General features: G+C 45.3%; 1 protein-coding gene across 1 annotated transcript in view; it reads left to right on the plus strand.

Annotated features, from left to right (window-relative positions):
* gramd4a (GRAM domain containing 4a) overlaps window positions 1–13,329 on the plus strand; it is a 33,103-nt gene that overhangs the window by 9,645 nt on the left and 10,129 nt on the right. The window contains exon 3 of the mRNA XM_079294185.1: window positions 1,002–1,122. Coding sequence (XP_079150311.1) covers window positions 1,002–1,122 — 121 coding nt within the window. The remainder of the gene's footprint in view (window positions 1–1,001; window positions 1,123–13,329) is intronic.

Here is a 13,329-nt window from a genome sequence, read left to right on the forward strand (position 1 = left end):
TGCTTTTATCTCCTCCATGCCCCCCCCCCCCCCGTCTGCTCTCTATCCTCCTGTCTCCTTTTCAATTCTCACACCCTCTTTCCCTCCTTCGGTCGACCGCCTTTTTTTCCTCTCCATGACACACTTCCAGGAGAGGCTTTTGTTTGTCTTCTTTGAGGTGCTTCTTTACACACTCTCCATCTCTGTCTCGATGTCTCCCCACCAGCTTATCTTGTTGGGCTTTGGCTCTCTTCCAGAGCACATTTTTTCAGGTCAATGTCAGTTGGTGCTATCTCGCCCTCCCTCCCTCCATTTCTCTCTCTCTCTCCCTCCCTCTCTCTCTCTCTCGTGCTCTGTCTTTGCAGAGAGCCCATCGGCTAAAGACATTGCGGTGTGTCTATGCAGGCACACACAAACCATGCTGGTTGCTGTCGGGAAGCTGCTGCAGTGTGTGTGTGTGTGTGTGTGTGTGTGTGTGTGTGTGTAGCAGGAGTCTTTTAAAGGACCCTTGCTGTAGTCGAGCAGCGATTCTCCACCTGCAGTGCTAGTCATCCGCAAGCTCAGCCGTCTCTCGCTCTTTCCTTTCCTCTCCCTCTAACAACCACTCTCTCCTTTTTTTTCCCTTCCTCACGCTGTCTCCTCGCTCACACTGTCTCCACCTCTCAATCCTTTGTTAGTCACTCCTCCTACACACATGATGTGCGGCTAGTTGTGTGCGTTCAGGGTTGAAGCCCTTAGTCATAAGGGTGCATGAGTCATCATTGTTGCCGTAGTCGGAAGAGGGGGAATCTCCTCTTTTTCTCCGCCCTCATCCTATCCCGCTCCAGCTGGACTTAAACCGGGAGAGGAAACGTTAGCGTGAGTCATGCTAGCCTGTGTGCATGTGTTAGATCATGTGGGATATCCCTGCTGCTATGTATTTTGTTGTCAAGCCATTCTAAAAGTTAAGCTATTCTTCTTCTTTGTTTCTGTGTGTGTGTGTGTGTGTGTGTGTGTGTGTGTGTGTGTGTGTGTGTACACAGGCAGGTTCGGGGTCTCTCACCATGGCAGTGGCCATCCAGGACTTCCAGAGGTCTGAGTCAGACCGACTCAATGAAGTCAAAGGTCACCTGGAAATTGCCTTATTGGAGAAACATTTCCTACGTGAGTACACACACACACACACCACAACGCCTGGACCTAACTCTCTTTGTTGTTCAGTGTTCAAAGACATGACGAGGACAACAAGAAGAATAGACGGGACTATTGTGTCCACGAGTATGTGTGGGGGAAAGAAATCGGTGTGTATGTAATTAAATAGGTCCTACATCACCCAGAATCCCCTCTTGTCAGTATTTGTGGCGTTCAGCTCATGGTTCTAGAGTGTATGTGGGCGGTGAGATCGTCTGCAGCATCAAGAGCAGAGAAACAGCAGATTGAAGGAAAATGTGTGAGCTCACTGTCTTGTGTTGTGGAGATCCCGTTTGTGATTGTTTACCGAGTGGTGACTTGAGCAGGAAGCATCCTCTATTTGACGAGAGGCTCTGGTTTAGCTGAAATCTCTCCTCAACACTGTCGGCAATGCTGGCACTTACTGCTGTCTCATCAATTTACTGTAACAATGAACACGCTCTGAGTTGACTCCTTGAGAGGGATGCACTTACAGCTCTTAATGACGTCTCTCTCTCTCGTGCCTACGGAGGTTAAATGCATTCATCGTAGGTCGCTCTGGGAAGAAAATTGTCTGGCAAACGGGTGTGATGTGCTGTATCTCTTCCGGTAGATGTCGTGTGCGTTTGCTTTCGAACTGTTAGCGTCTTGTGATGCCAGCCACAGTCTCGCAGGAGGTTGGTCTTGTGCGTTGCTCTCTTGCTGTGTGCAACTTCCCTCGTGAAGACCGGCAGTCCACCATAACCCCGATGTGTTGTGCTTATTACGAGAAGCAGTAATGGGTTGCCTAACTCAACTTGAAAGCAAAAGTAATTCCCAGTTGCATCTGAAAGCAGTACGTGTTTCCACTGCTTCCTATGATGTTTGTTATTCTTCATTTCAATGAGCCGAGCAGCCTGCTCGCTGTGACGGCAAACTTGTCTCTAGTTTCACGGAAGCAAGTCAACTTGAAATGATGATGGGAATCAAATCAGCTCACAAAGTAATAATTAAACTCCTTAATGTGATATTCAGAATGGACAGTTACAACAGTTGCTGTATGTCTGTATGCAACCCTGAAATTACCCTGGAAGCATAATGGAGGCAAGCAGCTGCTGAGCTAATGTTAATCGATTTGCCGTGGTACACCAGAGAGGCACTGAGGTGACGCATCCATGCACCGGGCAGTGTATCCTCAGTTCCCCTATAAATCCTTCTGTTCAGTCATTTGTTGTTCATACCGGCCGTGACTTTGCAACCTACAGTGTCCATGAGTGTTGCTATCGAGTTGCAGGCCACATCATAAAACACCAAAAACAGAAACTTCACTGTTGTTATCGGCTCTCACTGCATGATGTTGATTTAGTTAATTCTGGTTCTATATCGAGTAAAGTTGATTGCTACCACAGCGTTGTCCTCATGTCTTCCAGCTGTATCCCTTCTTATAGTTTTTTTTGAATTCATGAAAGTTAATCGTAACCTTTTTAGTCACATAAAAATGTCTTTGTTTGCTTGTAATCAGCTCCACCCTCTCGTGTAACTTCTGGTTGAAAAAAAAAAGCAGAGACGGCCAAAATGCCGAACTCGAGGCCTCAAAACCGTAATCCACAAACCAACGGGTGATGTCACATCGACTTCGTCCTCTTCTTATTTACAGTCTATGGTGGAGACCAAAACGGAGCTCAGAGAAGAGTGATTATTGAACTTTTATTAGGTGGACGCAAACAGGATTACAAATCCGAACTTAATGTTTAAACCTTTTTAAACTAACAACAACCCTCATAGCTGATTGTGCAGTTTGTTGTAGATGATTGTCCGAAACTGATCTCCTGCTGTTCCAGTGTAGTTTTAGGGTGAGATAAAAATGTAATGTGATGCATCTATAGCAGTTCTGGATATACTGTGTATCTGAATGCTGTAGTTCCAAACAACTAAGCCTGGGAGGATGTGTGATCGCAGGGAGACAGAGGGGGAGGCAGCCTGATGTGAGACAAACAGCACGATGCTGAGCACACCCACTCAGCTCACACACCCGTACACGCTTGTTGGTATCCGATGAGGGCTCCGGGTTGTCCTCTACCCCCCCCCCCCCTTCTTTGCCTTTCGACTATGTGTGTCTATTAGAGTGAGAGTGAGAGACGGGGAGAGTGTGTGTGTGTGTGTGTGTGTGTGTGTGTGTGTGAGTGAGTGAGTGTGTGAAAGAGAATACCTCGGGCTATGTCCTCTCTCATAATGCCTGTGCCTCAGCTAAAAGGGCTCGATTCATTGTCGCACCGTCAGGATGCGAGCTAAATTAGCTCACCCTTCACGGACCTTTCTACCTTCCTGTTTGCACTTTCATTTCCTCCCTTTTTCTTTCTTTCTTCCCCCCCCTGCCTTTTTCCCTCCAACCGGCTGAGCTGCTCTTTCAGATTCTGCCTGTCATCCCCTGGCCGTCGTTTTTATGGCGCTTTTGATTTCCCTTCATGCTGCTGTCTCTGTGTCAGACACGGCAGCGCGACATTCTTCCGAGCCCCGACAAACCCGTCGTGCACGTAACAACAGCTGTGACACTGTCATGAGCGCAAAGATGTGAATACTGAACTACAATCCTAGCTCCACCTAAGATGGCAGCCACTTGGCATTTGATAAGGTGACTCTGAAGGAGAGGAACCTTCATGCATGTTGCCTTGTGGTGCTGATTGGAAAGGGCAATAGTACCCCTAGGAAATATTTACATCAAGTGTTTCGTGTTTTTATTCTCTCCGTTCTGCTGCTTCTCCCTCATCCTCTCACTTTGTGGTTATCCGTTGCTCTCAAGCCTCTTAACTAGGGGTGGTGGGGGGAAAAAACGATTCTCAGATGCATCGTGATTGTCTCTTGAACGATTATGACTCGATGCAGAAAACTCAACAATCACAAATTGAACGCAACAGGCGTAATACACGTGCACCTTGTTTACATTGTAAAGTAGGAACAATGCTGGCAGAGTTTTGACCGGCAGCCCCCGGCTTAAAAGCTAACGTATGCGTTAATGCTCGTTGCCTTTAACAAGGGGATTTGTTAGAAGGGAAGTCTGTATTATCCATTTGTGAATAAGGGCAGCTTGTTATGTCACAGGACTCAGAACGTGCTGGATTCTGTGTTTTCACTGCGAGGATGCTGCTACAGGCCCAATTTAATTCATTTTCTTCTTGGTTCTCTTTGTAACCCTCCAGTTGATGAGTCTCTTCTATTTGTTCGTCAAATTGAATTAATAAAAGATAATGGATGTAAATTCATCTTTTTTTAATCTTTAATCATTACAAGTATGCAGTGTTTTAAAAAGAGCAGTCCAACAAAAATCATGTATTGAAACATTTTGATGCATCAAGATGAATCGATGATCGTTTTATAATCTCATCGTGAGGTGCAGAGAGATTCCCACCCCTACTCTTCACCTCTCGTCCTCCCTCTGGACGGTGTAACTGAAGCGCGGCCGTCCATCAGCACCTAATGGAGTCCTGAGCGCTCTGTCCTGTACTTGAGTTATTGTGGATTCCATTTCTACTATTTTCCTTTGCACTCTACTCTGCTTTCCTGTGCTTTGTCTAGTCATCGCACTCTAAACAATGTGCTGTTGAGCGGGTGTGTGGTTCCTCGCACAGTATGTATAGGCTGCTATAGAAGGACCTACACAAGTGTGCGTTCATCATATTCTCAGTTACGTGGCGAGAACCGATGATTCGCGACTCGTATGCTTATATGCAGTTTGTCGTGTGTTAGAGCTGATGAGATTAACGGGGGTGAAACAAAAGATTCCTTGTAGCGACACGTTATGGGTTTATGTGATGTAATGGCTTTTCTGGGGCATAATATAGGAAAACAACATCACGTACTGTCAGAAGACTAGCTATTGGTTGCACATTGAAAGGATTTCGATTTTAGAAATGCAATAATTTAAAGTCATAATCCGTAAGAATTGTGCCCTGGTTGATTTGGCAACACTGATTGTAATACTTACTGCAGTTTGATACTACAGCTCCCAGAACCTCTGCGACAAATGCATTGCGTAGCCACCTCGTGCTTTGCCAGTTGTAAAGCATGTAATGTGTATGAAGTGCTGGATTTGCATTGGAAGTAACTAAAGAAAGCTGTAAACGGTAATGCCTGATTACATGCATGCATCATTTCCTGTAAATCCCGAGTGTGTAGGTAGGCAAGTTAAAATACAGCGTGAGTGTCGGACCCCTCCACTAACGATGAAACCTGCTATATATAGCAGGTTTCATTGTTAGTGGAGGGGTCCGCCACTCAATAGTCAGTCAATACCTCTCATATAAAGACAATTTCATAATTGAATGTCACTTTTGTCAACAGCCAGCACATCTTGCGTGCTCTCGATGAGACCTGTAGCTCAACGCCCAAAATATGAATTAGTTCCACAAATCTTCTCGCCTCCTCAGGGTTCATTTTATCTTTCAGTTCAGTTTAAAGCTCAGTGTTTTGTTATTTTTTCCACTGAGAAGATAAGAACTTTTCCCAAAGGAAAAAATGACTATAATGGCATGATAAGAAACCGTAACTAAAACTCACTCAAAACCTGAAGTATGTGTTGGTTTGTGCTTCTTTTTCTTCCCCCTTTCATGGTGCATCAGCATTTAACCCAAGAAACAATTTGGGCTTCATGGATCTCTTTCACAGTCAGAGTGAACTGAGCATAGGCGTGTGCCCTCCCTCTCACGCTGACGTGTTTCCCTCCCTGCTGCCTAAAATACAGCCGGGGCCCACGCTGTATGCTACAACTAAACACTGCTTAAGTATATTGTCTCCTTTCCTTCACTGTGTGTGTGTGTGCGTGCGTGCGTGCGTGCGTGCGTGCGTGCGTGCGTGCGTGCGTGTGTGTGTGTGTGTGTGGAGATACAATGACCCATGCCTTTCCCCCTTGGCATTTATTGTGATTTACCAGTGCTATTCTTAGGGCACTTAATTGGTTAATTTGTAACTATGTTTCCGAACGCGAGATCACATAGGAGGAGACACACATGAATGAAATTTATTCATAGAGCGCTTTTCACAGACATAACATCACAAAGTGCTTAACAGAGCAGACATTTAAAAGCATAAAAAACACAATGTGACCCTAGGGTCAATAAATTGCATACACAGAAAAAAATTAAATAAGAAATAATAAAAATGTAAAACATATTTTAAGAGCATGCACGCAGTAGAGGTTGTGATGGCCTTCCGCTGTATTCCGCCTGTGTTTCCTCCCAGTTCTCCTCCTTTCTCTCTCCTCCTTTCTCTCTCTCTCCTCTCCCGGGCCTCATTCAAGTCCTTCCTCTCATCTATTATCCTCCTTCCTTTCTCTCTTCTCCTTTATGTTTGCGCGTATGCACACACACACACACACCCCACAACGGACTAATCTGATTAGTTTAAAGGGCCAGCAGTGTGCTCTCCATCATTTAATAAATGCTGAAATATGTGTATTCACCTCTTTCCACATTGACCAAGTGAAGTGGTGCTGTGGTCTCTTAAGTCCGTCTGTACTTTCCCTTTATTTATACGTTTCTTTGCTGTTATTGTCTAATGAGAAAGGATCGAAAAAAATCATACTTCAAGAGTTTTTCCTTTTTTAAATCTCAAATAGCAAAATTCATTCTGGGGTAACGCGTGGTCTAATAATAATAAAAGTCATACAAAATTCAAGCGAATACTGTTTTGGATGTTCATTACCATGGCAACAGTCGAAACGAGGAAGTTTTCGAGTCAGCCTTACAATGAATGTGCTATTTTCTTTTTCTTTTTTTGTGGTGCAAAGCATGAGAGAAATGCATCTGTCCAACCGAACGGTGTGTTTCAGAGACGTTGTGGTTCCATGTGCAGGATAATCCACAGAAAGGAGTGCAGCTCCTGATAAACTGTCCACAGTGAGGTCTGCGGATTATCCTCGCGAAGATGTTCTCTGTGCTGGCTGCTTTTGCAGATGTTTTCGCATAAAACTGCTTCTAGTGCGTATGTGTGTATCTAAAATGACCAATGTTGGAATATATGAATGTATGTTTCTGTGTTTCTCCGCGTACTCTCAATAAGAACTCTGAGAACACGGTCGCCTTGAATGACAACCTTGTGGTAGTTCTATGATTATTATGGTAATAGATGTAAAAACAGAGGGATACATCAACCGGAATATGTCTCGTGGGTGACGGCGCTGAGATGAACCGACCCTCCTGCCGGTGATAAAATGGCAGAAGCTGGTGCCGGTGGAAATCACCCTGTGCAATTATAAGGACAGACTTAATGTGCAGAGCTTTTATTGCTCCCGCTCTCCGTCTCTGCTTAGTTCGCTTTCCCTTTTCACTGCAACCTCCCGACGTCACCGTCTTTTCTTTGCCCTTCTGTCCTCTCGGTGCTTTCCTCTTCTGCCTACTTTTTTTTATCCTCTGCTTGTTGATGTCTCCAGCTTTTTATCTCGCTGTTTTTGCATCACAACGATCCCTGCTTTTTTAGCCTGAGCCGATAGAATATGTGAATATGTGCAAGATCGATGTCCATCCTGGACCTGGCAGGTTAAAGTGTGTGTGTGTGTGTGTGTGTGTGTTTGCAGTCTTTCAATATTCTCCCATTGCACTGTGTAATACACAGGTCCTGCTGCCATTGTGTGTGTGTGTGTGGGGGGGGGGTGATGGAGAGACGCACTGTCCTGTTTGAGGTTGCGTATTGAAGGTCACTGGCCAGGCTTTGTGCACTCCAGTGACTCGCTGATCAACAACAGTGACCTGGCTGCTGTCCCACTTCGCACTGGGCAGAGAGGCACCACATGAAGGCTGCTGTGGTTCTTTGAAGAGACTGGTCACAGATGAGGTTGGAGTCGAAGATCAACTTTTCAGAATTCTTTCTTGGAAATGAATCATGGGAGGAAAATTACAACTTGCTAGGCTGCAGGATTTCTTCAACTGAACTAAAAAGTTCCGTGTTCTTTATATCTCTCCGTCTACACACAGGTGGGGTTTGAGACACGTACATTATTGTCTGGCACCCCATCCATACATTTGATGTTAACTGATCCAAACCATATGTTTGAACCTAAAGGTCAGGTAAAGAAATGAAGAACCCTGGTACCCCAGCCCTTAGTCTCAATATTTATGTTGGGGAAACCACACGGAAGAACAAGTACGTCCCAGTTGCGTACATCAAACAGTCATCAAAGTGTTTTATCCCCCACTGACAGGTCTTTAGAAAAATAATGGATATTAAGAATCCAGAGATGTCAGTTTTTAATTCCCACAGTCCACCCACACACGTGTTTTCTCTCATGTTGCCTGATTAGACCTGATTCAGACACCGCCATCATTCTTATTAGTTCATTGAGATTAGAACTGTTCCTTTCACAGTTCATTTCACAGTGTGTCCTGTCAATACAGGGAAAGCACAGGTGTTACTTCAAATATTAACAATGGATCAGATCTCTTCAGCTGTCACCTGCCAGAAAGCCATGACAGCGAGGCGTCACACCAGAGCTGCTGTTGAATAGTCTGAGGGAGGTTCCTGCCCGAGTGTATAAATGCCGAAATGACAGCCGCTATAGGAGATGCTTGAATTCTCTAAATGCAAAGGAAAGGTTCTTCAATGCTTCCTTTCTTATTTCCTTTATCATAGGATACACTGGTCCTTCCTTTATGAAAGGGATGGAGATAATTCTGTCCCACAATTCCTTGTGGCCACATTTAAAGCGACACGGCAGAACCACGTCAAATGCAGCAAGATTCCCTTCGTTGTCTGTTCCTTACTCCTTGTGAATTCTTCTTCACGTCTTTCTTTGACGTGAAGAACGACCTCATGATCTCTTCCATCGAGGTCAAGGAAACACACAGAACGTCATTTTTATTTGACTGTTTCATCGCAGCCCTGGGCCCGGAAGCCGCTGAATGGAATTCAGCCATCATGAATTGTATAATTCACACCTGCGCTAAGAGCAATTGGTCAGTAACTGAAACACCGGTGTGGTTGTGTAGAGCCTTTTAGCTGCTGGAGTAACGGCGAGCTGAAAAGCCAGCTCCCACTGTTCTGCAGTCGTTCCTCTAGACGTGTCTTGGCGAAGTTACTCCGGCTTTAAATTTGAGAGAACTTACCAACAATTCAAGTTTTTAAATTTACAGTGAATATGTAATTTATATATTAGCACTTAGTCTTTTGGGGAGAGGAGATATCGCTTTTTGTAATGTGTGTTTGTTAAATTGTAGAAACGGTTGATACCAGAATCTGATACATACTTAACGAAGTGATTCCTGCCCTGGAAAGCTCTTTCTATCATGCAATATCGTCTGCCGTTTTTAGTTTTTTTTTGTCTGCATAAGACATCCCAAACACCAAAAATGGCCGAGAAGTTGCCAGTTACATTTCTATTAGAGGTTCCTTCTTGAGTCTTTGTGTAAAATACATACGGATGACAGCGCTGTATAGTCCTGTGTTTTGTCTTTGAAGGCAAAACGGAACATGCACACTTGTTGAAAGCTTATTAAAATATTCATTTGGGAGTAAAATACCTCCGAAATGGATTTCAGTAATTGTCGGGCATATTGTGTGTCTTTTTAGTATCTATTGGGGTGGTACACGACAGAAACATGGACGTAATTGAAAAGTCTTGGTTTTATATTCTTGGAGATAATTATGCGAGTGATTGAGTGTTCTGCGGGCCTCATTACCGATTACACGTCCACACTGATGATGATTCATTCGCCGTCTAAGACAGCTGCGAGACACGCTGCATGATAATGAATAACGTTTTCTATAGTTGAGATGTTTTGAGTTTGGCAGGAAAAATGTCACGCTGAATGGACCTGTAATTCATGGTACCTCGGTGTCTATACACAGCCGGCGCAGATTTCTCAGTTCCTCTCACTGTACTCTAGTCTGTGTCCCAGTTTAAACGGTTTTATTTAGTCGTGTGTGTACAACATTGTGTATCTAGATCATTTCTGTGTTAAATATGTGAGCATGCACGGGAAACACGTGTATCAACAGAAAGGAGTGTTGTTGTTGGATCAGGGAGGACTGTCGAGTTTTAAAATGTGTAGCCATGAAGTCAACATAATGTTGGAGAGGAAGGTGAGCTGAACTCCACATCACCTGGAGGTATCGAGGCCACAGCGAGGAAAGCCGATTTAAACAAGATACAATACAAAAGTGGCTCTTTGTTCGCTCCAAGTACAACCTGAACTACAGGATAATACTAAATGGAGAAGAAAATAAATATTCTTTTAATAAATTATGAATATCTATTCCTAATATCTTTGCGTGACTATAATTCACTTTTAGAGAGCCCCAAAACTGAACGTCTCACTGAACATGTTGTTTTCTGGGTTACACAGAGAGATATACATGTCTCCTTATTACCAATTACATGTTGGCCTCTCTCAAACTCTCCACAACTTAATACTGTTTCCTCTCCTTATCTTTCCTCTCTCCTTGGTGTCTTGTGTTAACATCTGCCGATCGGCTGGAGGCCCCGAAACGCAACCTTCCTTTTTACGCTCAACTCAACCAGTGTTGTGGTAAACACTGTAGAGAATGGGAACAATGAGAGGCCAATGTGAAGCAGCTGATCCCCCCCCCCTCTCTCTCTTTCGCTGAACCCCCCCCCCCCCCCCTTCCTTTTAATGAAAGGAGCCATTGTCTCTGGCCTGGATTGAGCGACTCGCACAGTACTTTTCCTTTTGAGGTCTTACAAACTTTTGCCTGCTTGGATATAAAGCGATTCGTTCCCCTTGTGTATTTACAGTACTCACGCACACACCAACACTCTTTCAGACAAACGCGCACAAGCCGAGTCGCAACAAACTCGTAACGCATGTGCACAGCCACTCCGATCAAACCGGGCTGACACTCGAACACGCATGATGTGCGAGTGTCCGACAGCTCCGGTGGGTTCAGGAATCTCAGATTCCAGGCCCTCTTAGTCTGCTGGCCACCCAGCAAAGCCCCACCTCTCCCTACCTCAGCTGCCCTGCTTCTCTTTTTACCGGTTGCCGAACGCTCTCGGACCAGCTGACCATCAGTCTCTTGCGTAGTGGAACGTGTCCTTGGCCTCGGCTTTCTCTCTGGATGGGACATCCCGAGTTGTCAGGTTTGGTGGTTTTTTTAAAGAGGTTTGAGGTCATCAGGTGGCAGAGGGGTTGCTAAACAAGCTGGACCGGACCAGGGGAACCTGTAGCCATGGCTGAATTTCAAGAGAGAGCCAAGGTGGCCACCCTGCCGTCCCGTTCGTGCACAAGCGTACCGGGGACTGGCCGGCTGCAGAGACGGATGGCTTTGTGAAGGATGGAGGACTTCACCTTTGACAGCTTTCAGCTGCTTTACAGCGGAGCTGTCGATAAGATGAAAAGCCACAAAAGTAACCTCAACGTCAGTAAGTGTGTCAGCGCCAAAATCCGGAATTTCAACTATGTTGTTTGTCCAACTAGAAATCTGCCACAGTGGTGAATCCCGGTCATAGAAACTGCAGCCCCCCTCAGCTGAGCGGTAAAACCAGGGCACTGAGGATGTTGTCTGTGTCTAGATGGTTCAAGAAAACATGGATGATGACGTGCAATGCTCAACAACTTTCAAAATCTCACATCACAGGGTCTGTGATCCTGAGACCCCGTGATAGGGTTAACCCAAGATGAAGATTTGTATATAGATGTTGGCAATCCAATTTTAGAAGGCGAGCAGGCATGTTGACAGTATTATTAACATGCCATCTGATGGAGAGGGCCTCTGTGCGACAGGAAAACGATTGTACTCTATCGGTGTGTGTCTGACACACAAAGCATATTGTGTCACGCTCGTGCTGTGTGACGCATCAAACACAGCGGTATGGACTGAGGCGTCTCTGGCGTTTTGGAAGGAATTGGTCAGTTTGGAAGGAAGGAAAGTATGGAGAGGAAAGGGGAGGAGAAAGGACGAAGGAGATGTGTATACATAGAAATAATTGCACAAGGTGAAGGGAAGGAGAGCATACAGTATGGGGGGGGGGCGGAAGTATGAGTATAGTGCACCTAGTCACTATTTAGAGCAGCACTAAAATACAGTCATTGTATCACAACACATCTAAAATGAGTGTTTGTAGCGTGATTAATCTGCTGTGTCTGTCAACCAGAGACCGAAGTAACTGAACCTGCACCGATCAATGTCTGTACATCAACAATGGACAACATGATGATTATGCAATGTGAAAGGGGTCGCTGTACTGACGGCCCCCCATAGGGAATAATCCCCCGACTCTGCGGTGAGCTTCAGCCTCGGGAGAGTTATTGCGTATTTTAGGATCATTGTTTTGCTTTCATGGGCCACAACTTTACCGTTTTTGCTTCAGTCTCGCTACTTTCAACCACCGTGTTCCCATCTGCCGAGGCAGCTGTTTTCAGCTGTGATAGACCCGGCACCAAATAAAAGAAGTTAGCTGCCGGCTGTTGAATATAGTGGAGCGTTTAGCAGAAGATTACTGACGGACAATATTCCTGTCACCCTTCACTTGCCACAATACTTTGCGTCTGCGTGCAGTGCAGAATAAACCACTGATCTAGTTCTGCCTACACTACCCACGGTGCATTGCTGCCGCGGTTAGTCATTTGTCTGAGAGGTTTTACGGTTGACAGTGGAGAACCTGGCACAGGGCAACATAGGCAGTGCTAAGCTGCTTAGCAACCTTCGGCCGGCCTCTCGCTTACGCACCGGCTCTCTGTGTCTTGTTTACACACACACACACACACACACACCGTACCATAAACACATTCCTATGTTAGCAGACGGACAAACGGAGCTGGCGTCGGGGAAATCCAGTGTATGTTTTCTCCGCGAGAGCACACTGTGTTGTTTGCCGACGCTTCAGCTGCGGGAGGCGCTGCCACTGAATGTTTTATTAGCGCTAACGGGAAGAGATAAAGGATGAGTGAGTTATGGGATTAGGTGATGAGAAAGAGAAACTGGCAGCTGCGTTCTTGATATATGAATCCCCTGCTGTCTGTGTGATGAAATGATCTCAGGGGGACATGCATCTTCCTTTGCAGAGGCTGCGTAACCCTGCTTTCATCACGTTCCTCACTGTCAGTTTGGTCCCTTCGAAGAAGGAGGGTACTGCTGGTTTAGGTCATGCTTCACGTGTTGCAGGTATTGATCTGAAGTGTTCTGCGGCAGTGTGCTTGTGCTTCTTTTATCAATACCATATGGTGTTGTCGCTCGGCACAATTTCCTATAAATCCCAGATGATGCCGTTTCCAT

The sequence above is a fragment of the Melanostigma gelatinosum genome (genome assembly GCF_949748355.1).
Source record: "Melanostigma gelatinosum genome assembly, chromosome: 22".
Lineage (NCBI taxonomy): Eukaryota > Metazoa > Chordata > Actinopteri > Perciformes > Zoarcidae > Melanostigma > Melanostigma gelatinosum.